The 26,243-nt window shown below is 56.0% G+C and overlaps 1 protein-coding gene across 3 annotated transcripts; it reads left to right on the top strand.

The window, feature by feature from the left end:
- Positions 1-4,393: 4,393 nt before the first annotated feature.
- On the top strand, positions 4,394-25,204 carry SHF (Src homology 2 domain containing F). Of its 3 annotated transcripts, XM_075531545.1 has the most exons (7): positions 4,394-4,891; positions 14,903-15,044; positions 16,572-16,778; positions 18,303-18,443; positions 19,895-20,066; positions 20,212-20,331; positions 24,365-25,204. In XM_075531545.1, the coding sequence occupies exons 1-7, from the start codon at positions 4,394-4,396 to the stop codon at positions 24,549-24,551; spliced, it is 1,467 nt and encodes a 488-aa protein (XP_075387660.1). In that variant the 3' UTR covers positions 24,552-25,204. The 3 variants fall into 3 exon arrangements, with proteins under 3 accessions (XP_075387660.1, XP_075387659.1, XP_075387662.1); XM_075531544.1 differs by lacking the exon at positions 18,303-18,443; XM_075531547.1 differs by lacking the exons at positions 18,303-18,443; positions 19,895-20,066 and having other exon boundaries at positions 24,365-24,531.
- Positions 25,205-26,243: the final 1,039 nt, after the last annotated feature.

Here is a 26,243-nt window from a genome sequence, read left to right as displayed (position 1 = left end):
TCACCTAGCTGAAAATGTTCAACCCTGAATCTGTAAGGAATCTATGGATACATCTAGAAGGTAGGTTGTTCCTCAATGACAACTTCAAAACAACTAATCATCTTGAAAAAAAACGAATGGGGGAAAGCACAACAATGGATTGTTCAAGATCAAAGGAGACTCAAGAAACTTAATCATATGCAATGAACAGATCTTGATTGAATACTGAATCAGAAGCAACTATCAAAGACATTTTGGAGCACATGTAGTTTTTAATATGGACGGTATTATAGATGAAGACAGCCCTGGTGTGATAGCGGGTTATGAGTTGGGTTGCTACTATAAGATCAGCAATTCAAAACTCCCAATCACTTCAGAGACAGTCCAGGCTTTTTACTCTAGTAAAGAGTTACATTCTTGAAAATCTACAGGGGAATTCTACTCTGTACTATAGGGTCGCTGAGTTGGGATCAAGTTGAGGGCAGGGAGTGTGAGGGACATCATAGAAAATATGATTTATTTTAGCGCTGGTAAATTCTTGTGACCTTAGAGAAGACTTCTGTGCTCTTTGAGTTTTAAATACCTCGATGTTTGCAACATGCCTCAAACAGAGAGGTAGAAAGTAAAAGTGGTGAATCCAGGTGAAAGTTACACAGGCACCCATTGCTCTTGCTTCCAACTTCTGTAGGTAGGAATTTAAAAAATAACACAGTTGGCATAGCAGAAATGGGGAAATTAGCATTCAATGTTAAGTGTGGGGGGAAAGTAGAAAATCATTGTTTTCCAAGGTTATAGCTATATATAAACAAGAACAAGGGGGGGGGGACTAACACTTAAGCCCCTGTCACATGACGGGTTTCATGCCCCCTCATTCAGGGTGGTCAATGTGGTGAAATGCTAAATATGCATGGTACCCACAGCATAACATCATTTAAAAAATTATCCTCTGAAAATTCTACTTTGATGGCTTCCCCACCCCCGCCATCATTTTATTTCTTGTGCTTCCTCCCTTTTTTAGGGCGTGCTGGGGCCCACGTTCATGCCTTTTGAAATTACCTTTCACCCCTTGGCTTCATCTCTTCACAATCCTATCTTCTGCCAGGACGCCCATCCTCTATTGTGGATGGATCCCATGCCTCTGAGTTGCTTAACTCCATACTTCTTAAACGTCAGTGGCCTCATTTGACACCTTTCCATTGAAAGCATTGGACAGTTTTAAAAGTCTGCTCACACCCATTTAGTCCTCACACAACTATCTTCATGCCTTTTCTACTAGCAAAGAAGGAGTGTGTGGAGCAGGGGCATGCGTATCTTGTCCAGGGGTCTCCTTGGAACCCACCACTGCTAGACTCCTAGGTCAGTGATCTTGCAAACACATCTTTGTTCATGCAACACAAGTGATTCAGGCTGTCTGCCAAGAATAAGCCAATTCACAAGATGAGTGGGGAGGTAGTGGGGGTGGAGGGAGAGTTTTATTGAATATGATATTCAAGGAGACAGGGTGGAGACAGTTCAACAAAGAGCTGTGTCCTCCATCAAAGAAAGGAAGTTTTTAAATATATATATTAGGAAGACCCAAGAAGAATCAATGCGTTTAAATTATGGTGCTGGCGAAGAATACTGAAAGCGCCGTGGACTGCCAAAAGAACAAACAAATGCGTCTTGGAAGAAGTCCAGCAAGAGCGCTCCTTCGAAGCAAGGATGGCGAGGTTTCATCTCCTGCACTTTGGACGTGGTATCAGAAGAGATGGAAATCGGTCCCTGGAAATAGACATCATGCTTGGTAAAGTGGAGGGGCAGTGAAAAGAGAAAGACCATCAACAAGATGGATTGACTGGTGGGATGCAACATGACAATTGTGAGGATGGTGCAGGACTGAGCAGTGTAGTCGTTCGTTGTACGCGTGTTGTCTTCCACTCAATGGCACTTAACAACAATAACAGATATCACGTCTTCTTTCTTTTTAAAAAAACTCATGGGGGGGGGGGCGATCTTAACAGCTCTTATCACAATCCATCCATCCATCCATCCATTGTGTCAAGCACATTTGAACATATGTTGCCCTCGTCGCTTTGAAACGTTTTCTTTCTACTTGAGCCCTTGGTATCAGCTCGTTTCACCCCCTCCGTCATGAACCCTTGATAATTTATAAATTGTTTTTTTTTTTCTTGTCTTGTACCCACAGCTGCCTCCCTTCATCCACTTTTCTGTTGTTCGTCCCCCTGGAAGGGGGTCATATGCCGCACGTGGGCTGCTTTCTACTCTGGGGGTACAGTGGAAATCATGCATCTTGTTCCCCCCCACCCCCAGATGCAAAAGCATAAGTGACCATCTAACTATACTTTAGCAAATGTTCCTGTTTTTCTGGCTTGAAATTATAAACTAATTCTTAGCCAACTTTCACTTATTTTACTATGAATCCATATAATTCTCTTTTACTTAGTTTTAATGAAAGCTATGTTAATCTTTACCTTCCAAAAGGAAACAACAAAGGCAAGTTAATTCACCACAAACTCTAACCCACATCACAAAGGCAGGCTTACACTAAGGAGAAAAATGCACAAAGGCCCAACAGTTCACTGAGGCCTGATAGCATGTCCCCAGAGTCATTGTCCCCAATCGCCTTCTCATCAGTCCTGGTGATTTAGAGCCTCTCCACTATGGTTTTACCAGCCCATTCTTCTGGTGTTCATCCTATGTCCATTTTTTTTAGGACCCCTGGTAACATGGTGAGTTATGCATTCGGCTGCTAACAGTAAGGTCACCAGTTTGAACCCACTGGCCACTCATTCCAAGGGAGAAAACTCAGGCTTTCTGCTCCTGTGAAGATGGATAGCCTCAGAGACCCTCGGGGGCCGTTCTACCCCATCCTGTAAGGTCACTATGAATCGGAACAGATTGGAGAACAGTGAGTTATGCTCCCTTTTGCACTGAGTTAATTTTTAATACCACATATTAAAATATGCACACTTATTTTCTCTATTATACTTCATGAAAAGAACAAGCTCAGTTTTTTTTCTCTCCAGTATCTCTTACAGGCTACTGTTTCGTGTGGCCGCAAGAACTGCATCCTCAGCGTCCTCTGGAAGCCTGCTAAAGCTCCAGCCCAGGGGACTCCAGGCCCCTATCCCAGCCAGACCTGCAGCATCAAAGCCTGCCGTTTAAGACGACCCCCAGGAGATGCGTGTTTACCCTGAAGTTTAATAAGCCCTGTCTCCTTCCTAATTGTCCCCTGTCGTCATGTAGTTGCTAGTTAGAATTTGCACAAAGCAGAAATGCAAGAAATAAAACCTGTGGACTTGGAACTCCTGGGGGAATCACCCTGCTCTCTGTCAGCTCCGAACGGTCCCTTCTCCACGAGTCGCCCCGCCCCTTTCTCCCTCAGAAGTCCAAGAACAGCCGGGTGGCCCGAGGGTGCTGGGGAGATGAGGCTGCAGCGGAAGCCAGCCTCCAAAAGCTGATGGATGCTGAGGTTACAACATTTTTGCGGGGAGGAAACCTGCTTTATTTTCTAAGACCCAAAATGCCTACCACCCGAACATCGAGCCTCGCTCGGGAGCACAAGGGTTTTGTGATGGACAACGTTGGAACTGCTTCTAGACTTGATTTATTGACTAGTCTGTTTCTATTCTGTCACGAATCTGATTGACAATGAAATCCGAAATGCGACTTGAAGGATTTCTACGTGCGCGCACCGCAGCCGCAGCCAGGATCCAGTGGGCCTGCTCTGGGCGGTGTGCGCCCGTAGGTGGGGGTGTTTGTGCGAGGGCTGTTTGCGTGTGAGGAGGGTGGTATGGGGAGGCTCCACGGGAGCTTTCTAGAGAGTTGGTTGTAGGTGATATGAGATGTGTTTGGTTTGGGGAGGAAGGTGAGTCCAGATGTGTGTGGTGGGAGCAGCGGGGTGGGAGGAGGCAGGTGGGGCTCCCAAGGTAACAAGGTGTGGGGGGCAGGGGAGCACTGTTAAATCTTATAGATCATCTTACTAGATTTCCCTCTTCTTATCGCTTCCCAGTGGGGAGGACTTAGAGCAGATAAGGGAAGGGGAGAAGGCGTGCCCAAGGGCTGGGAACCTCGGGGTCTGGGGACACCGTTCTCCAGGTCACCCCAGCTGAGAGCCGGGGTGCGTGCATCCCTCCAGGAGCACGCGTGGAGGCGACACGTGGATGGAGGATCCGTCCACACGGTCCAGAAGTCGCCTCGCCGCCCCCGGGGTCGCTCACTTTTTCTGCGCGCCCACACCTGCTGGAAGCCAGTGACCGGTCTTCCCCGCGGGGGGCGGGGAGGGAGACGGGACCCGGTAAGGAAGCGGCCCCGCCCCTCCCTTGTTACGGACAAGCCCCGCCCCCCGCACCGCCGGCGCAGCCCCGCCCCCGCCCCCGCCGCCGCGCTCGCCGCGCTCAGTCTGGCGGGCCCCATGCTGCTGAGCGGAGCTCCTCCGGCGGGCTCCGGCTCCGGGCCGCGGGCGGCGGCGGGCGCGGGGGGCGGCCCGGGGGGGTCGCGCCGGAGTGCCGGGGGCGCCGGAGCCGGCCCCGGCGGGGGCGGCAGCGGCGGAGTGGCCAAGTGGCTGCGGGAACACCTCGGGTTCCGCGGGGGGAGCAGTGGCGGAGGGGGGGGCAAGCCGGCGCCCCCCGAGCCCGACTACCGCCCCCCGGCGCCGTCCCCAGCCGCGCCCCCAGCGCCGCCCCCGGACATCCTGGCAGCCTACCGGCTGCAGCGGGAGCGCGACTTTGAGGACCCCTACTCCGGGGGCCCGTCGGGCTCCGCCGCCCTCACCACTCCCGCCACTCCCGGCCCCACGCCACCCCCGCGCCACGGCTCGCCCCCCCACCGCCTCATTCGGGTCGAGACTCCGGGGCCCCCAGCGCCGCCTCCGGACGAGCGCACCTCCGGACCCCCCAATTGCAGCGACAGGGTGAGTGCCATCCAGGGCGAGGGTGCCCTGGAGGGGAGGTGGTCAGAGGTCGAGAGGGACAAAGGTGGCCCGGCCGAGGCTGGACCGCTAGGTGTCACGGCTCCTGACGGACGCCAGCTGAGTCCCCGACCCCGGGTCTCGGAGCAGTCACCCACCTTTGTTCAGATTCCCAACCGGCTAATGGAGTCCCAAACTCTGCCCTCGCCGCCCCCTAACCGAGCCCTGGGACTGGCGGCCCTCCCCCTCGCCGGCTCCTCTCGCCTGGTCGCCGCTCTGTGGGAGCCGGATCTGCCAGCCTTTCTCTAACGGGAATCCGAGGCGTACCGCCCCCTCCCCCCTCCCCTAGTTTGTGGCTCCTGGGAGCATTAGCTGAACGCCCTTTGATCTCTGACCCCTCCCCCTCGGGGCAAAGCCAGCGCCCTGCTCGGGGGTTCACCAGGATCCCAAGCATCCTCACAGGTGCTGACGCCCCCAGGAAGGAGCTGAAGGCGGGGTTTCGCCCCTGGCCCTTGCTGTCCCCAGTGGGACTGTTGTTCTGATTCAAGAGGCCCGCTCGGTCGGTCTGCAGCTCTTCACCCAGATGCTGACCACTGGGGCTGGGGCAGACCCATCCCCATCCCCACGCCCCTTCCATTGTTACCCCCCACCCCACCCCAGGTGTGGGGCCAGCCAGTATGCAGCACCTGTTGCCCAGGTGGAGTTAAGTAAGTGAGTTCACTCCTCTCCAATTCTGGTCTCCCTCCCAGGATCCATTCTGAATCTGCAGGCATTGGGCTAAAGGGGGGGGGGGGGGCATGCGTTGTTCCCCACAGTGCCTCGGAGGCCCCAGACCAGAAGCCAGCACCCATGACCTGCCTCCAGACTGGCCTTACCTCCCTCTAAAGCTGCTCCCTATCCTGAGGTCTCTCCAGCCCTAACTTCTGTGCTTCTGACTTTGAGCAGCTCAGGTTCTCATGCCCCCTTTTCACTCACCCCCCAGGACATCCACTCACCGGGGTTTCATGTGGTTGAAGAGCAAAGTTGCTGTCCCAATTCATTGGCTCCTGGGTTGAAGCTTTCAGCTAGAAAACACGGTTCTGCCAGACTTCCTGGATGAGAGAGATGTGTCAGGGTCAGAGCCGAAACCTCAGGAATGTGGATTACTGTGTTTCTGGGTTCCTGCCATGGGGCATAGCTGCCCATCTAGGCGGCATCTTTAGCCTGCAGAAGGCTCAACGGGGGCATTTCTCAGGGCTCTGCATTCTTCACAGCCTAGGCTTCCCTCCAACCCAATCATCCCGTTTGTTGAGTGCTGCTGGTAGTGGGACTGAGCTAGAAGGCGTGCTAGGCCTCCGTCATACCCTTGATCAGCTAGTCTCCTCCCCACTGACCACTGCCCGCTGGCACATGGGCCTGCGCTGGCCCTTGGCCTCCTCCTCTTTCCTGCAGGATCTTGCATGAACCCAGCAGGCTGGGAGCACGCACACTGGGCTTCTCCAAGAAAAGGCCCATGTCCTCCTCCTGTCTGCATCTCTTAGGCGCCTGATGGATGCTTGCATACAGAGAGGTGCATAAATATGTCCTGAGCAGTGACGGTCCATGGCCAGGGCAGCTGAGGGTCAGGGACTCTCTTAGGGAGCCCTCCCCCTGCACATTTTCCCTAAAGAGATCCCCAAGGACAGAGCTGCACCCACACAGATCCTGAGGAGACCCACAGCTGCTTCTCACTGAGGGTGTTCATGCCTCTGCCTGGGCTGGCTCTGCTCTGTGAGCTGTTCAGACCTCCGTGGCCTGATGTCTGACTCCTTTGTCAGTGCAGGGACAGGAATGAAATCCAGCAGGATCTCCCAGGAGCCACACAATTGGCCATTTCTTTAGTGGGTGTGATGAAAAGAACCTGAGTCGATGCTGAGATGCCACCTCAGCGGGCCTAGGGCCAGGACCTGGGGCCTCCCACCCTCGGGAAGCAGCTCCCCTGCCCTGTTAGAGCAGTCTTTTCGGGGGTGTCTCAGAGTCTTCTGCAGGGAAAAGCTCAGACAAGATGCCCGAACCCCTTTTACCCTAAACCTAGTGTGGCCGGCACCCCTGGGCCAACTGAGAGATGTATTCTTGGAAAAGCCCACTCAGGGAAGGTGCCCTTGGGCAGTGAGGCCCCGAGACCCCTGCTAAACTGCTGTTTTCACACTGTGAGGCTGCCTTCTTCCCTCAGGGCAACTCTGTAGGGCCTCTCAGCTCGCCTCTTTGCTCTGGGTCTCCAGAGGTGAGGTGGGGACTGGGGGAACCTTGCTCCAGCCCACTTTTCTTTTTTTCCTGGAGCCCAGAAGCAAGTGCTGGTGGGTTAGAACCCTCTGGGATGGGCTGAGTCGTGAGGTGGGATGAAGTGGTGGAAACATTTCCATGCGGAGCCAGAGGTGGGGGTGGGGGCAGAAGAGAAGAGAGACCTGCACTGAATGAGAAGACGCCCAGAGAGCCCTTCCACTATGCCAGCCACTGATAGCCCAGGACCATCCACCAGCCTGCTCCTCACCCAGGGCTCTGGCCTTCAGCCCACCCTGAAAACCACTCCTGCAGCTGGCAGGGGTGCAAGGGTGGCCATCTGGGCAGGGCAGGTGTGGGAGCAGCAGGAGCCGTGCCCTGCCAGGGGCAGGCATGGGTCTTGCCATCTGGCTGCAGGAAGCACTCCCTGGTGGGGCTGGGCCCTTGTCCAGTCTCCAGGCCACACTCTGGCAAAGGGGCTAGAGAAGTGGATCTTCCCTTGCTTTTGCTCCTGTGTCTCAGACCCAGATAGGGGCGAAATCTGATCTAATCCGGGGAGAGCGTGGGTATGAGGAAGGAGCCCTGATTGGATGAGGCTCCAGACTGCCTTTGACCATCTGTACAGTATGTCCTTTGCCTGCGTCATGCCAAGATGGGCACACGTGTGTGGAGTGTGTGTGTTGGGGGGAGGGTTGCCAATGTGGACAAGGACAGCCAGCTGCCCAAAAGTGGAACCAGGCCTCTTGTGCTGAATACATGGGGGGCCGGGGGAGAAGGGGGGTCGGTGCTCCTCAGGTTTGCGAATCTTCAGATACTGTATGCAGGTCTTTGAATGTGTAAGCATTTTTCTGGAAAGATTCTTATGGTGGTTTGCAGGCCCCAGAATATTAAGAACTTTCTTCAGGATAGAGACATGTATATACATATCACCAAGAGCTTGGATCCCCCGCCCACCCCCACCACTAGGCCCAAACCTGGATACTAGTGGACAGAGTAGGGAGAGTCAAGTGAGGACATGGGGAGCCTAAAATGGACTGGCAGTGCCTGCCCTGGGGCTAGGAGGTCAGAAGTAGGACCTCCCCTTAGCCTGCATTCATTGTGTATTTGCTGTGGAATTGCCTCCCTTTTACCCAAGGGCTGAAAAGGCTGCGCTCTGTGGGCGGGCTCAGTCCTTGGCACTTTTAGTTTGTGCGTTTTAATGTTGCTTCAGGTCACTTCTCCAGCTGCGGTCTGCTCTTTGGAGATGGAGGAGAAGTCCTGGGAAAGGGAAGGGTCTAGGTCTGGGCTCTTCAGTGGACTGCTTAGACCTCTGAGGCAGAGAGAAGTCTTCCCTGGGTCTCCTGTGGCCTCGGGCGCTGTGCGTTGAGAATGGCAGAGGCCTAAGGTTATGCGGCAGGCCTGTCCACTCCGCCCAGTCGCACTCTCTCTGAAGAACACGGCAGCTTATTCAGGTGGTCAGGGACTCACTGGCACCACAGCCCTGGTCTCCTGCTCACTGGGGCATGGAACAGCGGGGGGGGGGGGTGTCTTGTGGCATCTAAATGGAAGGAGCTGGTTGGGCTGAGCCAATCCTGGGCAGCGCCTGGAGCTTAGAGGACTTTCTGTAGCCATAGACCCTCACCACAGAACCCCAGAGACAGTACTGAAAGCAGAGGAGGGACCCCCAAATCCTGCCTATAGTCAGTCTGAGAGTGCCTCTCCAGAGCCTGGTGCCCCATCCCTTCAGGGCTTCCCAGCTCTGTGGAGGCACCTCTCATGGAGCTTCTTGGCATCCATCCCTGTGAGGTCCTAAGGCGCCTAGGGATCGGCATTTTCATCTTCAGTAATATGAGAGCTGGCATTTACTGAGCACCTACGTGGTGCCTGCTCCTCTGTTGAGGCAGCGGATGTAAACCAGGGGACTCCAAAAAAATTCATGGAAAAATGTCATCTTTTTGCTCTTTTCCATGAGCTTTTTGAAGCCCCCCCCCGCCCCTCACTCCTACCCATCCCCACCCACCCCACCTCTGCGGCCAGGATTAGACTAGTTGGGCTTTGCAGTAACTGGGGAGAGGATTCTATTACTATCCTCAGCTTGTGTGGAGAAACTAATGTCCGAAATGTCTAATCATGCTCGTGTGGCCTCACAGCCAGTAAATAGCAGAGCCAGAGTTCAGGAACCGCCATGCTAGGGGGTCCTCGGCCACCTATCACCCATGCCCAGCAGAGAGGAGGGGTCTCTAAGTGTTTGCTGAGAAAGATGGGGAAGAGGATCCTGGATGAGGGACCTGGTGTGAGTTACAAGCTGCGTTCACCAGGTGTGAGTGCAGAGAAAGCCAGTACTTGCCACATGACCCACAGGTGAAGGTGGCCACATGACCCATCTGCCTTTGAAAGGGCCGGGGACGCCAATGTGTGACCTTTGAATGCTTCATGAGCCTGGCATGACTTATGTCATTTAAAGGGGGTAATAACAGACTGGGTTCATGTGAAGGGGTTTCCCAGGCATGTAAAATAGAAGCAGGGCATTCCAGTAAGCGGGACCTGCGGGTACAGGAAGTTTGATCGCGGAGAAGGTAAATAGTATGTATTTTGAATTTACAAGTAGAGGAGAGAAGCTGGTGCCTTGCCCAACTGCTAGGAAACCCTGAGATTCAGGAGTGCCAATGTGACAGGCAGTGTGCCCGGGGCAGGCACCTGCACTCTGATACCGCAGTGTGTGAATTCCAGTGATGGTCACCGTGTGAGATACGTTTATTGAGGAGCCCTGGTGGGTTAGTGGTTGCGTGCCATGGGCTGATACCTGCAGGGCCAATTATTGGAACCACCAGCTGCTCCTGGGGCAAAAGAAAGAATTCCTAGAGTCTGGGCAACCCACAGGGACAATTCTACATTGGCTCGATGGTAGCGACAGTGAGCATTTCTTGAGCACCAACTCTGTGCCAGCCTTTGGGCTAAGAGCTGCTCTATGCCCACATCAAAAGCCAAAACAAAATCAAAAAGAAATCACTGCCATTGCGTCCATTCCAACATAGATCCACCCTACGGGACCGCGCAGAACTGCTCCACAGTTTCCCAAGACTGTCTATCTTACATGAGGGACAGCCTCATTGTTCTCCCGCCTGGTGGTAGGTGGGTTTAAGGCAGAGACGTTGCAGTTAGTAAGCCAATGCTTAACTCACTGTCCCACCAGGGGACAGCTCCTATGAGGTAGGTAGGAGCCCTGAGGACATGCTAACGTGTTGGGCTGCCAGCTGGAAGGTCAGTGGTTCTAAACCACCAGTCTTTCTACTCCCACAAAGAGTTACAGTCTCAGGAACCCACGTGGGCAATTCTACCCTGCCCTATAGGGTCACTCTGCATCAGAATCGATTCAGTGGCAGTGAAATTGCTTTTTAATGGTATAGGTACTATTACCATCTCCATTCTACAGAGGAAAAGACAAAGGCTTGGAGACCTTAACTGTGAACTCAGGAAGTGGAGGGGAGTGGGAGAGGACTTATAGAACCAGCATCCTGCAGTTGGTGCCTCCTCTGAGCCCAGTCAGGGAGCTCAGCCCCCACTCTTGTGTCTGTCTATCATGGCCCAGCCTCAGAGTAGGGCAGGGACCCGATGGTGGGGTGGGGGAGCGGGTATGTATGTGTGGGTGGGGGAGGGTGGTATTTCCAGTACAGCAGCTGCTTTGGGAAGGGCACTGACTAACCCGAACACGTAGGAGAGTTGGGTTCTGGAGGTACCCTGCTGTACCTCAGGTGGGAGGGGCATCTGGTTGGCAGGGGGACTCTGTTGTTCTGTGCCACCCACTCATAGCGACCTCCCTGCCAGGTCCTGTGCCACAACCTTCCTCACGGTTGTTGTGATGTTTGAGCCCCTCGCTGCAGCCACCGTCAACCCATCTGGTTCAGGGCCTTTCCCGCAGACTCGCCACTCGCCCGACGCCAGGAAGTATTCCTGGTGCATTAATGCGCTACCAGATGCGGGGCCTAAATAGCAGCCCTGGCTTTTGGTGCCTTCCCTGAAGGCCCTTGGCTGCCACTTCATCCTTTCTGCCCTGGAGCAGAAGAGCCTATGATCACCATTCAAATGTAAATCACCCCAGATCAGCTCCTCCGGCCTTTGCTGCTCCCAGGGCAGAGTGTAAAAGGATCTGAGCTCTGTTGATCGAGAGGATGGAGTTTGTGGGGGAAAAAGGCCTTTTCCTGCATCCAATAAATACACCGAGCACCTACTGTAGGCCAGGTCCTAGGATGGACGTGGAGTATGGCAGTGAGGGGCAGAGACCGTAAGCAAAACAGCCAGTCATAATAAGTCAAAGGTGTCAGAACATAGAGGGACAGACAGCGCCAACCTCACCACCACCACCTCCTCGATTGGCCTGAAAGCCCACCCTGTCTCCCCAGCTGGCGCCACTGCTCCCAGCTCCCAGCCTGTGGGCGGCTCCTTTGGGCGCCCCAGTCCAGAGAGTGGGATTGGGACATCCTGGAACAGGGTGTGGAGCCAGCAGTGGAACAGAGGAGCCTTTGAGTTGTCCACAGAGCTGCCACCTGAGCGCCCACGGGCACTACCGGTTGGGGCTGAGGAAGCCAATGCTGACCTGGGAGGGGCTGAGAGTCCGGGCACAGGCCCAGCACTCTGCTGGACAGGGACGCTTGTCATTCTAGTAGTGCTGACCGAGCTTTGAGAGCCGAGCTGGAGAGGCTCTGTGGAGTGGGCCTGGGGACTTGGGCCAGCGGCTCTACTTCCACAGTCTCCCCTGGGGACAGAGACTCTCTTAGAAAGCTGTCCTCCTGTATGGTCTGCCATCCCACCCAGGATTCACGCTTCCTCCCCGTTTTCTATGACCTCCTTTAACAAGTATTTACCAAGAGTTTACACATCCGGACCGCTACCCACAAATCAGTGATTCTCACCCACCAGGCTCTCTAAGGCAGCAGCGGTTCTCAACCTGGGGGTCGCAACCCTTTTGGGGGTCAAACAACCCTTTCACAGGGGTAGTGCAATTCAGAACAGTAGCAAAATGACAGTGATGAAGTAGCAACGAAAATAATGTTATGGTTGGGGGGGTCACCACAACACGAGGTTAGGACATTAAGGAGGTGGAGAACCACTGCTTCTGAGGCACGAGAGGAGACCTTCTGCCCCTGTCTCAGAAAGCAAAAGGGGCAATTAGTTGAGTTTTATTCTGTCGCAAAGGGCCACTAGGCATCGGAATTGACTTGATGTCAGTAACCATGGGTCCTGCCCTCAGGCTAGCAGTCCTGGTGGTGTCCTGGGTTGCACCTTGGGGAAGCTAATCACAAGGTCAGCAGTTCAAACCCAGCAGCCGCTCCGTGGGGAAAAGATGAGGCTCTGTGCGCACATACAGATTCCTCTGGGCAGTTCTGTTCTCTTCGGGGGTTGCTGGGAGTCAGAATTGACTTAATGGCAGTGAGTTCGATTTCGGGTTTTTTGACCCTCAGGGATGGATGTTATGTTCGTAACACAACTTCTCTCCAGTGCAGTACAGCTCATCAGGGCAGCGCCTAACCAGGGTTGGTGTGGGGGCAGAAAGACTGTGTGGGGGCAGAAAGACTGTACAGAAGGCTGGGAGCGTGATCCAGGCCGAGGGAGCCATGGTGAGGTGAGAGCAAAGTGCTTTCCGAATACAGAGTGAGGCAGGTGGGTAGAGAGGAAAATGGGATTTTTGAAATCCTTTCAACTTTGGGCTTTTCCCTCAAGGCACAAGAGAGCCCACTGCAAGGCTTAAGGACTGTTTGTCCGTGGACTCAGTTACTGTTGGCTGAGCATACTGTGGTATGAGAGCCAGGCTGGGGCCGACAGAATTAATGACAGTCTGCTTTCATCAGCCCCTTGGCCCAGTGGGTGAGGGGGGGTGGGTGCTGGGTGCCAGGTGCCCAGGGAGCAGTTTGGTGGGGGCTTTCTTTTCTCTACATCCAGGAAGTAGGAGGACGAGGGCACAAGGCCTCCAAGGAGAGGGAGGTGGACCCCCTGGTTCTTGGGTGCTGTCCAGTCAAACCCGACATAGGGCCGCCCCCGGTGGGCAGTTCACCAAGTGTTGCTCCCAGGAAGCTGCTAGGTGGGTTTGAACTGTCAGCCTTCTGGTTAGCAGTCCGGGGCTTGGCTCTTCTCCTGGGTGACGTGGTAAGAAGTCTTTTTCAAGTTCCCACCGTGAGCCGAGGTGCTTGTTGGAGTGCAGAGACAAAAATGCCCCGGAGCCCCCAGGCTCATGGGTGTCCTGGTGATGGTGGCTGTTTACAGGGTGGGGAGTGGTGGTCACAGAAGCAGGCAGGGGGGACTGCAAGGGAGGTGAGGAGCTTGATTGGGACAGTTGGGAGCTGAGGGATGAGGTGGTAGGTGCCACCAGGACCTGCCTTAGGGATCACTAGAGGGATAAGCAAGAGTCCAACAGGCTTAAACAGGCTGCAAAGGTGGGGAGGGGCTTCTTTTACCATCTCTGCCTTGCTGGGGCTGGAGGGTCCCTGGTTCCCAGATCCTGTAGTCAAGGGCAAGGCAGCCACCCCACAGTGACTCCTCCCAGCCCACGGGCTCCCACGGTGCCCATCCTGCCCAGGGCCATGGCCTTGGCTGAAATTTAGAGACAGGGCAAGGGTGGCGGCTCTTCATGCCGCAGGCCCAGGAGCCACCGCCTGCCACCACCTGTCAGGCCAGTGCTCTCAAGGTGCTGGCAGACAGGGTGGGCTGGGCTCATCTCCACCTCAGCAGCCCCCCCACCCCCCAGGAGGGGCCTGGAGAAAGACTCTATTGTCCTCACCTGCGCCCCACCCGCCCGGAGCACCTTGCAGGGTGTGCAGCTTGCGGTTTGCTCTGCTCTGACGACTGGGAGCTGGGACGGAGGGGTGGCCAGGAGCCATCTGTGTGGGAGAGAGGGGCGGCGTGGGAAGTGGAGGTCCAAGGAGAGGCTGTTCAAGGCCCTGTCCTCCTAGTCATGGGGATTTCCACAGAGCCCAAGCCCTGTCTGTCCGCAGGGCCGTCTGTCTCAGTAGGCTGCTCTCTCCCAGGACAGCCAGCATGCCCATGGGGTTTCAGTGCTGGTTCCGTCACTTAGGTGGCATGGTCTTGGGCTTTTTCTGGAAGATGCCATTTCCTCCAAGTGGGGAGGACAATCCTTCTGACAGGGATGCTGGCAGGGTCATCCGCAGAACTGGCACAGTGGGTTTGGACTTTCCTTCCTTGATCAGCATCTAGGGTCATGCCGGGAGGCAGGGGGTGGGCCGATTCCTGGATTACCTCCTCATTTCCTGCTTGCTCATTGAACTCTTCCAGAATCCTTGCAACCAGGTCTCCCCGTGAATTCAATCCCTCCGTGGAGCCCCCTACTGTAGGCTCTTACTGAACCATGACCACGGCCAGCCATCAGTCCCAGTGGCTTCACCCAGGCCATTTAGTCTAGGGCAGTGGTTCTCAACCTTCCTAACGCCGCGACCCTTTCATACAGTTCCTCATGTGGTGGTGACCCCCCCCACATCATAAAATTGTCGTTGCTACTTCACTGTAATTTTGCTACGGTTATGAGTCGGACGACCCCTGTGAAAGGGTTGTTTGAGACCTACAGATTGAGAACCGCTGGTCTAGGGGAAAGAAAGGCCAGAGGCAGTACAGTTCACAGCAAAGCAGCCTGGTGAGAGGGAAATCCTGGCCAAGGAAGAGCCAGAGTGACCCCAGCCAGGCTCAGAGCCTGTCCCCATGAGCAAGCCTCCTCCTGGGCGAGTAGCCCCGGGGGAGCAGAGTGACCTCTCAGATGCCTGACGCCTCCTCTCTTCACTCCGGCCCCCCCAGCTGGCAATCCTAGAAGACTACGCAGACCCGTTTGACGTGCAGGAGGCGGGTGAAGGCCCAGCAGGGCCCTCCGGAGCACCAGAGAAGATTCCCGAAAATGACGGCTACATGGAACCCTACGAAGCCCAGAAGATGATGGCTGGTGAGTGAAGGAGCCAGGAGAGGTTTGGCGTCTCAGAGCCAGCTCAGGGGCCCACACATCGCAGGACTGGTTCCTTGACCCCCTAGCTTCTGGCAGATGTGGAGAAAGAATTCCTTGTGTCCTCGGGGAGTGCAGCCACTGCCTTTGGAGCTGTGTGACTGTGGCGCCTGAGGTCCGAGTCAGCAGGGCAGGCCACCCTACAAAGGGTCAGATAGCACTTGGGGGATGAATTGGGAAGGGTAGGATAACTTGAAGGGATGTGGGGGTGGTATGTGTTTTTTTGGGGGGGCGGTGTGGTGTGTGTGTGTGTGTGTGTGTGTGTGTGTGTGTGTGTGTGTGATCCCAAAAGAAAATCCCTAGCTTCGGGGCAGGTGGTGCGTTTGAAGCAATGTGCTGTCAGAGTGGGACACAATGTGGGCCACTCGCATCTTGGAGGAGAAAGCGTCAGAACGGCTTCTCTGTGTGGGGCAGTCGATCTGAGAAAGAGCGTGAGCACCCACTGGCTGACCAGATCAGCTGTTCTTCCTCTTGGAAGAGGTGGGCGAGGGGGCACCAAGAGCAGCTAGCTGCGTGGAATGTTGGTTGTCCCCAGCAGTAATCTAGAGATGAGGAGTCGAGGGCGACAGTCGTCAGGTACTGTCAATACACAGATGGCATTTGAAGAACGACAGCAGGCCGGGCCCAAGGAAAACACTGTGGTGAACAGTGGAGAGACCCCACTGGGTGCCCACCCCACTGAGGGCACCAGGCCGTGGGTGCTAGGAGGTCTATGCATATGTACTCCAGTATGTGAAGTGTTCAGGGCACATTTGCCCAGGGAGCAGGCCCATAGCTTTTATTAGGTTTTTGTTGGGAGTCCCTCAAAAGAGAATCGGTAGGTTTCGGGAGAGGAAAAGTGCATGATGTCAGAGTGAAGTACCTTGGACGCATTTGGCTAGAAAGATTGAGGCAAGCCGTGAGCCTGGGCAAGTAGCTCAAGGAGTACAGGCAGAAGGACACGAGTAAGATCTTGATCTTGAGGAACAGAGGTCAAGAACGGATCCAGGGAGAGACCACTGGGGGTGATCCAAGAAAGAGGAGGGCAGTCCATGTAAGTAATTCATCAAAGGGGAGTTTCGAGGGCAGGGTGGCGAACAGCATATGGTGGCGACACGGTGCCATTTGGGACGCAGGAAAATGAATGGAGCTGGGCAGCAAGGAGGAAATAGACTAGGCCCTGCCTCAGCTTCCTAAATGTGTGCACTTCAGTTCCACAGCTCATGCTGGGCAATGCAGAAGCCTGCTCCACACCCCTCCCCCATCTTCCTGGCCACTAACTGTCTTTGTGTCCCTTGGGTCCTCTCTCGGAGCCCCAGCTGTGTCTGGGGTGAGGCATGACGACAACGCGTGGCTGCTGGATCCAGCGGCATCTCTCCTGACTGAGGCTCGGCTCCCTGCTGGCAGAACTGCTAGAAGGGTGGACTCAGGATGCCACCACCATGCTAAAGGGCAAGCTCACACCTTGCCCCTCCCACCTTTGCCCCGCAGAGATCCGGGGCTCCAAGGAGACGGCTGCTCAGCCCCTGCCTCTGTACGACACACCCTATGAGCCAGAGGAGGAGGGGGCCACCCCAGAGGGGGAGGGGCCCCCCTGGCCCTGGGAGTCCCGCCTGCCTGAGGATGATGAGAGGCCCCCTGAGGAGTACGACCAGCCGTGGGAGTGGAAGAAGGAACGGATTTCCAAAGCCTTTGCAGGTGAGGCCCTGGGTGAGGGGCAGGTGGGCGCGGCCTCAGAGAGCATGGCAGGGCCCGTGCGAGACTGGGGGGTGTGCACGAACTGGACCTCAGGGCCGGGGAGGGGAGCGGAGTTCTGTGCCACCGAGTGGCGAGTCAGGTACTGTGGGTCCTGTGCTGTGGTGCTGAGCCAGGGAATTGGGGCACTGGGGAGGAGGAAAGCTTGACCCTCAGAGGCTGAGAAGCCTGGGCCCCTTCTGTCTTTTTTGGGGGGGTGGGGTGGGAGGGGCTAGATCTATTTTAAAAATAAAGATACTGTACAATCAAATTGCTAAAACCGATGGCGTATGTTAAATATATCTGCGTTTAATAAAAGAGGCTTTGCCCACTTCCAGCAATGCCAACAGCTGTGTGTGTCGCCTTGTAAGATAACAGCCCTGGATCTGAGGGCTTTGTCTCCCAGTGGTAGGAGCTGCTGAAGCGGAGCTGGGGGAGCCGAGGGATGTGTGAGGCGTGGGAACTGGTGGGGAGAGGGAAGTTGCGAGGAAGCCCGCTGGTTGCTGACGAAGATGAGATTTCCCCGGTCACTCACAGCCACACCAGTGTCACCCTTCACCAGTGGAGGTCCAGGTGGTCGGAGTGGTGGGGGGTGGAGTAAGCGCTGCAGGTACAGAGGGCTTTGGCTCCAGGATCCTCGACTCAGCGAGCGTTAAAGGGCTTCAGTGCCTTGAGTCCTCATTCCCGCCCCCAGTCTGGCTCCCCGCTCCATAGCTAAGAAGATCCAGCTCTGGGCTCTGGCCTCCTTGACCCACGTGGCAGCCAGACCGGGAAACACACAGCTTTCTCATTTTTCTTCCTGTAACCCGCACACTACTGAGGATGAGCCGTTTATCTCCCGAAGTCTCCTTGGAGAATCAATACTGTTTGGATTGTTTAATGGGAAAATCTATGCTCGTCATTAGGAAGCCTCGTTAGCAGCCCGGCAGCCGCGGGCGGCATCGCTGTTCTAATTGTCAAGGCTCAGGATGGGGGCTGGGGGGGGCATTGTTTAAATTCAATAAAACATCTGTCCCCACTTCTGCATATTTCTGCCCACCTGGAGCAGGGGCTATCCCCCTTCTCAATGCCCACAAGTGCCCAAGGTGCTGGGAGAAGGAAAAGGAGGGGGCCAGACTGGAGGTCCCAGGAGGCTGTGGGAACCTGGGGGTGGTGCTGGGAGGTGGGGAAGCTCCCCGCCTTTCTTTCCCTTGGGGCTCCACTGGGCCCTGGAGATGGTGAAGGCACAGAAGGGGCAGCCCCGGGTTGTCTCTTTCTCTCAGCTCTCTGCTCACTGCCTGACCCCCCATCTTTGACATACCAGCCTGCTGAGCGCAGGGCTGTCTGTGCCTGGCTCTCTGCGAGCCCTCTACTGGCTCCTGCCCCTGCCTCTGCCCCACACCTCCTTTCTAGGCTGTCTTGTGTCCTGGCTCTGAGTTTTGGTGTCTCAACCTCTGCCTTTCTCTGTCTCTGTCACTGTCTCTCTCCTCCCTCTCTTACTGGCTCCAGTTGACATTAAGGTCATCAAAGACCTACCTTGGCCTCCGCCCGTGGGACAGCTGGACAGCAGCCCCTCCCTGCCCGACGGGGACAGGGACATCTCCGGTCCAGTCTCACCCCTCCCTGAGCCCAACCTGGAGGACGGCAGCGGTGGGTTCTGCGGGGTCTTACAGCCAGGGTGCTGTGGCCGGACACCTCAGGCCCTGTGGTGGGCTTGGGCTGGAGGTGGGGCAGGGTGTGGAGGACCCAGGAAGAATGGCCCCCAGCCTAAGGAAGAGGGGCGAGACAAAGTGCACCCACCCCACCTATCTTTCCCACAGAAAAGTCATTACTCCCAATTCACTGGAGAAGAGCTTTAGCAGTGCAGGAGACCTGGTGGCACAGTGGTTACGTGTGGGGGCTGCTAACTGCAAGGTCAACAGTTCGAAACCACCAGCCTCTCTAAGGGAGGCGGGATGGGGCTTTCCATTCCCAGGAAGCTTCTCAGAAACCCACAGGGGCAGTTCTACCCTGTCCTCTTGGGGCACCATGAGTCGGCATCACCTCGATGGCAGTGAGCTTTGGTTCCCTGGGCTTCAGAGCAAGACAGCACCGGAGTCCTCATCGTCTTTGCGCAGAACACGCACATGTGTACGCATGTTTTTGCGAGTGTGAGCTGACGTTTGGAACATAGGAGATGGAGGGTCTCGGTTAGGGGTGAGCTACGCAGTTGGCAAGGTTAGCCCGGGCCGACTTGGATGGCTGTGCTAATCTGCCATGAGGGCCCACGTGACTTGCCCGGTAGCTCGTGGTTCCCTGGCTTACCAAGTGCTCAGTCCCTGCCAGGGGCTGAGTAAATAGGCAGAGAGGCTTTGGTTCCAGAAGAAGGGGCCGTGGGAGAGGCAGAGGCCAGCCACCCCTGAAAGCGTGACTCTTTGGCATGGTGGGAAATTGTGAGGAACTCTGTGCTGTCCTTGCTTACTGGGTGACCTGACAGCGGTCTCTGTCCCCTTTGAGTTGAGAGTGTGCCTGGTCAGGGAGGGCAGAGCCAGCTGCTTCTGCTGGCCGCCTCGGCAGGGGGAGGGGAGCCTGTGGGCAGCGGCCTTGGCGGGGAGGGACCGGCCCCCTGTCGTCTTTGGGCAGGAGTAGCCTGTCAGGATGGCACCAAGGGGAATCGGATAATTGTTCTCCGATCAATAAGTCATTTCTGCAGAATGGCTTGGCAGGGTGATTTGGAGAACGGTAATGAACTCTGAGGAGGAGAAAGAAACAATATTATCAGGCTGCAGCCACCCTGCTGGGGGAACAGGGGACTAGGAGGCGGCGGTTGGCTGCGGTTGAAGGAGAAGACGCTTCAGTGGTCTCCCTCGTTCTTCTCCCCTGGCCTTTCGGGGGGCGGGGGCCCGGGAGCTGCTGGGTAGCACAGAAGGGATCAAACGCCCCACCCAGGGATGGGTCTGGGATTGTGTTCCAAGAGTCAGGCCCATGAGCATGCCCTGCCCTTCTGGAATGTTCCTTTGACTCCTTTCAATGCTGACAGGAAATGGGGAGGAGGTACTGACCATTCAGTAGGACTGTACCTGGGGGGTCGTCCGAATTCCTGACTGGTATGTTCCCCACAGCCCAGTTCGAAGGATCGGAGAAGAGTTGCCTGTCACCTGGCCGGGAGGAGAAGGGGCGGCTACCTCCCCGGCTCTCTGCAGGGAACCCCAAGTCAGTCAAGCCCCTAAGCTTGGAGCCCAGCAGCCCCCTGGGGGAGTGGACAGACCCAGTGCTGCCTCTGGAAAACCAGGTGTGAGTGTCCGGGTCCAGCTGGGGATGCCCCCGTGCCTCCCTTTCCCCTCTTGGCACTGGCCTGCCCGCCTGCAGGGTGGACCCAGAATGGGTGGGCCTGGTTGGCAAGGGACCCAGCAGAGATGCCCTTCCCTCTTGTCCTCAGATGGTACCACGGGGCCATCAGCCGCACCGATGCCGAGAACCTGCTCCGGTTGTGCAAAGAGGCCAGCTACCTGGTGCGAAACAGCGAGACCAGCAAGAATGACTTCTCTCTCTCTCTCAAGTGAGTGTGGGTAGGAGGACGGAGGGCGCGCCATCATTCCCCCGTGGCCAGCAAAGCTGAACAAGTCTTGTCTCATACCCTGGGAGCTCTTCAGGCTCATCTGGACACCAGGGATCCAAGAGACCTGCCACTCAGTCCTTACTCTCAAGGAACTCGGAATTCACTGGGGAAGACAGATGAGTCACAACATGGGAAGAATTCTGTGTGACCTTGGGGTCCCTTTAAGGTCTCTAGACCTTGGTCTTATAAAATGGGGCCTAATACTGTATTCTTTATAGAGAACCCCCCAAACCAAATTCACTGCCATGGAGTCAGTGCTGACTCACAGCAACCCCCTGTGGGTTTCCACGACTGTAACTGTTTACAGGAGTAGAAAGTTCAGTCTTTCTCCCTCCGAGCTGCTGGTGGTTTCAAGCTGCCACCCAAGCCTATGACAGCACCCCAACTCTGAACCACTACACCACTGGGGTTCCTTCCTTATCGAGAAGGACCTCATGTATGGGAAGCCCTTCGCATGGTGCTTAGTAAGCGGTACATAGCACTGCGGGCCTGGGTGCTAGTGGCTAGCAGCGGAATTTCAGAGTCCTTGAAGAGATGGCGAGGCCAGGGCCGTTCTTCCCACCTGCCTGCTCCTGGTAGCCACATATGCACAGGCCAGCAATGGACTCCCAGTTTCAGCTGGTAGAATGGCCAGCCTAGGAGTTCTGACTGCTACAGCTTACACCCATGGGAGCCCACCTATTAGTTCGGTGCGAATATTCACCTACCCCCATCACTATTGGAGCATCTCCAGCATGTTTCTTTCTTCTAATTTAATTTAATTGATTTATTTTTCATCATTTTATTGGGGGCTCGAACAATTCTTATCTCAATCCATACATCCATCCATTGTGTCAAGAACATATGTACATCTGTTGCCATCATCATTCTCAATCCAGCATGTTTCTTCACATTCACGGGGGCCAGAGCCCTGGTCGCATAGTGGGTTATGCCCCACAAGATCAGCAGTTCCAAACCACCTTGGGAGAAAGATGAGGCTTCCTACTCCTGTTAAGATGTACAGTCTCAGAAACCCAAAGCGGTGGTTCTACTCGATCCTGTAGGGGGGCTCAGAGTCAGAGCCCACTCAATGAGGTGTGTGTTTGTTTTAGCATACTGCCAATTTCAGCGTCTGATCTGTGGAAATTTGAGACTGCTGAACAGTTAGCCCAACTGCTATGGGTAGGAATGGATCAGGGACAACACATTTGAAGTGTTTCTTTTTTTTAACCGACCCATCTGGGCAGTAATGATTCAACGTCACCAAAAAGATCACGGGGGAAAAGTGCCAGGCTAGTTAAGAAACTCAGCCCCAAGTCATCCATGTAATAAAAACAGTTGTGTGACCCTGGGCAGATCCTTGAACTGTTCCGGGTCTCAAGAAGCCCTGGTGGGTCAGTGGTTAAGCTAGAAAGGACCTTGGTTTGAAGTCACTAGCTGTTTGTTCCTCAGGAGTTAACAGTTTGGGAGTCTGCTCCCATGGAGAGGACAGTCTGGGAAAGACACCTGAGCAGGCCTACAGCCCTCCCTGTATCGCCATTATGAATCAGAATCGATCCAGTCAGAACACAGTAGCCACAACTCTGGGTCCTGGTTGCTCCACCTGTAAAATGAGTTCCTGGAACTACCCCCCACCCCCCAATTTCTTTTGGCTCTTACTCTCCTGCAGTCTGAAGCATTAAATCAAAGGGCCACTTAAAAATTTGTCAACATTTTGGTTTACTTACGGGGATGCATATTGCTTAAAATGTTATAGTTAAGATGTATTTACCATGTAGCGAAAACATAGACACCATCTCCAAACTCACAATCACAAAACAAGATTGATCTGATTTTTATAGCCTGAAAGTGGATTTCAAAGAGGTACCCATCAAGCTAGGAAAGGCCCCTCATCCAGCTGGGTGAAGCCAGGTTAGCCTTCTAGGCAAGGGAAGGGCCTGGTTCCCTGGGCTGAGCCTAAGGGTGGCCCTGCCTTAGCCTGGGGGTAAAGTGGGGAGGCAGGCCTGGGAGAGGATTCAATGTGGGTTTCAGCCTAGGCTGATCAGCCCGCCAGGCCTCTGTCTGCCAGAGCCTCGTTTACATATAAATGGCTTCTCTGAAATACAATTATGGTTTCTTCTCTCTGTGTAATGGAAGGGCTTTCACTGGTAATTAAACAGCTTCCTCAGAAAGCCAAGCCAGTGGCCCTGAGTGCATCTGGTCCCACCCTGTCCGCAGGGAAGAATCTTGGGAGGCTCTGGCTACGTCCTAATGGGCTCTTGGGACTTTGTCCCAGGAGGTCAGGAAGCACGGATAATTCTTTCCAGGGGCCTATTGTACAGAGATTGGGACTGGGTTCTCTGAGCACTGACCACTTGTTGCTCTTCTTAGTCAAGAAGATATGGGATAATGTGCGGTTTTTCAGGAGAGGTGGTCCCCCCACAGTGAACTGTGGGAAGGGAGGAGCACCCTGGAGAGGTTCCACATTGCTGCCCACAGCTTTGGACCTGGGCCTTGGTGCAGGGCAGGCAGGCAGGGGAGGGTGACCACTCTCTCACTGCCTCCCCATTTCAACCCACATAGGACTCAGTCTACACATTGCTCTCAGGCTCTTAGCTTCTTTCCCCCCACCCGTGTGCTCATTGCCAGCCCCAGCCCTTATCTCAGACCTGCAGAAGGACGGCTGGCCCCACACCCCAACATGCTTACATGTAGACCCAGAGCAGGAAAGTCAGGTAGAGAGCCACTAGACTGTCTAACTCAGGCTTCAGCCATGCCCCCTTCCCACTGCACTGGGAACAGGTTGGAGCTAGGGGCTTGTTAGCCCTTTCTTCCATTCTTTTTCCAGTCTCTCACCCTTCTCATTTTTCAGCCTAGTGAAGTGGGTCTACACAGGGCTCCTTGTCCCGGGAAGGAGGTTTGCTATCCTCATCTCTCTTGGGAATCAGACTGAACTGAGTGCAAATCCTGATTTTGGTTCCTCACTAACAAGACATGTACCTCAGGGCAGAGGCAACCCCCTGGCTAAGCCTCCCTCCCCATACCAGACTTTCAGCCCTGTACTTGCCCCCCAGGTAGGTGATTTCCCATATACAATAGCTTCCGCGGGACCATGAATTTCAGACCCAAAGCCAGGAGACCAAGCTTTGGTGGTTGAGACATAACACGGGCCTTCCTGGTAGTCCACCCCCATGCCCCCTCTCTAAGGCTGATGGTGCCTGGACACAGGAGGTGGTCCTACCTCACATACTCGGAGCTCTGGGCATCAGGGCCTTTGCCTGTGGGCAGGGCCAGGCACGTAGGTTGATATTTCTTGGACTGCGGCAGGGAGATGGGGGGAGGCAGTGGAGCATGGCTTCTCTGAGGGAGGGAGGACTGAGCTGCAGTCTGAGAGCCGATGATGTCATCCCAGGCTGAAGGGTGGGATAGATGAAAAGGGGCTTGGCCCAAAGCCCAGACAGCAAGAGGATGAAGGGATATCCCAGGAGGAGGCAGCTGAGCTGCCCTAGAATTGGGAAGGGGGGCTGAGGGGCTTCCTGAGCAGCCCACTCCCATCCGATTCTCAAGGGAGATCCCCAAGTGCTCCCTAGCATAGCATAATTGTCATGTCTCTCCACCAAGCTTCCTACAAAGGGTGTGGCTCCACATGAATCACCAGGACCACCCCCCCACCACCACCACCACCAGGTGTCCTCCCTCATAGTTGGGGGGGGGGGGAAGCAAGCTGTGGCTATTAGGCTGAAGGGCAGGGGAGCCTGCCTCTCAGGGAGGTGTGCAGGTTGCTCCAGGTTCCACCTGCCCACACCCCATACACTCACCCAACATATTCTGGGCACTCCTAGGGCCTTCTGCTCGCAAAGTCCCCCTCCACCTCTTCCCAGTTTTCTTCCCCGTCCACATTCAGTGGGCTTTGAGGGGGTGAGGGGTGGAGCTGGGGCATCACTGGCAGACCCGCGGGGGAGGGGCTGGGCTTTGGAGAGCGCCCACTCACCAGGCTCTCCTTTCCTCTTGCCAGGAGCAGCCAGGGCTTCCTGCACATGAAGCTGTCCCGGACCAAGGAGCACAAGTATGTGCTGGGCCAGAACAGCCCGCCCTTCAGCAGCGTCCCAGAAATCGTGCACCACTACGCCAGCCACAAGCTGCCCATTAAGGGGGCTGAGCACATGTCGCTGCTCTACCCCGTGGCCATCCGGACACTGTAGATGTGTGGGGCGCCCCCCGCCCTGCACCGAACCGTGGCAGACCTGGGCTTGGATCCCTGGCGGAGGGCTGTGCGTTACTTCCTGTGGACATGCCCTCGACTTCGCAAACCCCCTTCTCTCCCTCGGAGCCAGTAGAAGTCGGAGATTCCTTAATTTATTCCAAAGGGGAAGGGCCGTGGGTTTGTGGACCTAGGGGTGGCCGTAATTGAGGGTGGAGAGAATTCTGGCTGCCCCTCCACGCCCCCGTCCAGGGCAGGGGTCTCGAACCAAGGGAGGCGTTTAAGCGGGGCCACTTCAACCCCACTACAGCCCTAAGGCAGAGGGGACCGCCCCACCCCGCTGCACTTGGTCTTCCCCTCCATCCCGGGTCAATGCTGGGTGGCGCAGGACGCAAGCGCACTGGGCGCTCTGGCCATCTCTCCGCTCGTGCCCCCCCACCCTCGGCGTCTGCTGCGGGGCGTGGGGATGGCGTGGCAGGGTGGGAAGCCGGGGTAGGGCGCGTGCCCGGAGCGTCCCCCGCAGTCCCGGGCCAGAGGCAATCAAAGGCGGCCCTGCCAGGCACGGCCGCTGCCTCCAGCGCCGCCCCCGGCCCCGGGGAGGGAGCACAGATTGTTTATAAACCCGCGCCGGAGCCGACCCCGGGCGGCTGTGAAAAGCACTTTCGAAGCATCGAGTTCTTTCCTTTGACGAGATGTCAAAACATCCCCCGCCACCCGCCCCGCCCCGGCTGCCCCCCCCCCCCCCAGCCTGGCGGCCGCGGCGCGAGCGCAGCTTCCCAAGAGCGCGCCCAGTTTCCTGCCAAGCGCCATTTGTCTGGGAGGCGGGGAGGCGGCGGCGCAGACAAAGGGGCGGCGCGCCGGGCGGGCGGCAGGAAGCGGGCGTTCCTGGCACGCGGGTGGCAGCGCGCCGGCGGGGCGGGGCCCGGCGGAGGCCCTGCGCTGTCTTTCGTCCCCCAGGAGGAGGGCGGGGGTGGCCTGGGGACCCGCTCGGTGGGGCCGGGCGCGCGTGCCCCCTGCCGGCCGCGCCGGGAGCCGCACGCTCAGGGGCACAGCCCGCCTGGGACCCCAGTCTGGAGCCGGCCGAGGCCACCAGGGCCCGTCCTCCCCTGCACGCGAACAGAATCGGCCCGGGGAGGGCACGTGACGGCCGGTTCCAGAAGCTGCCCTCGCCATTCCTGATGAGGGAATCAAAGGATCTGTGAGCCTGGAATCCAGTGGCTGTTTTCTCCAAACCAGGGATTTGTAATCCGACCCAAGTTCCAGTTCTATGGGGCGTGGCTCCAGAGATTCGTCGTAGAGGGTTGCCCTACTTTGAGAGGCTTGGAAAGCATGTTGCCAACAGGAAAACAAGCCCATCTCAACCTGAAAGACCCACATTAGGCACCAGGCGCCCAGCTCACTGCCCAAAGGGCAGGGTGTAACTAAGCTCCTGAAGTAAGCCAGCCCAACTCTGGCTACTGTGGGCGCTGTGTCCCTCACAATTCCTCTCTAAAGCACCCAGCCCCCTCCAGAACCCACTGTCCCCCTTCTCCGTGTATACCCGCTCTTCCAGGGGTTTCAGCAGAGGCCACCCCCAAACCAGAAGACCAACCCTACTGCCCCCAAGTCAATTCAGATCCATTACTCACTGCCACCGAGTCAATACCGACTCATAATGAGTCTTTCGGATGGGGTGGAACTGCCTCTGAGTAAC

Source organism: Tenrec ecaudatus, chromosome 14 (genome assembly GCF_050624435.1).
Source record: "Tenrec ecaudatus isolate mTenEca1 chromosome 14, mTenEca1.hap1, whole genome shotgun sequence".
In the NCBI taxonomy this organism is placed as follows: Eukaryota; Metazoa; Chordata; class Mammalia; order Afrosoricida; family Tenrecidae; genus Tenrec; species Tenrec ecaudatus.
Note: the sequence above shows the minus strand (reverse complement) of the source record. Positions and strands in the feature narration are given on the sequence as shown.

Coding starts and splice junctions, on each gene's coding strand:
- SHF (XM_075531545.1), top strand. CDS start 4,394: ATGCTGCTGAGCGGAGCTCCTCCGGCGGGCTCCGGCTCCGGGCCGCGG. Junction 4,892..14,902: donor CCCCCAATTGCAGCGACAGG/GTGAGTGCCATC, acceptor CGGCCCCCCCAG/CTGGCAATCCTAGAAGACTA. Junction 16,779..18,302: donor GATTTCCAAAGCCTTTGCAG/GTGAGGCCCTGG, acceptor TACTGGCTCCAG/TTGACATTAAGGTCATCAAA.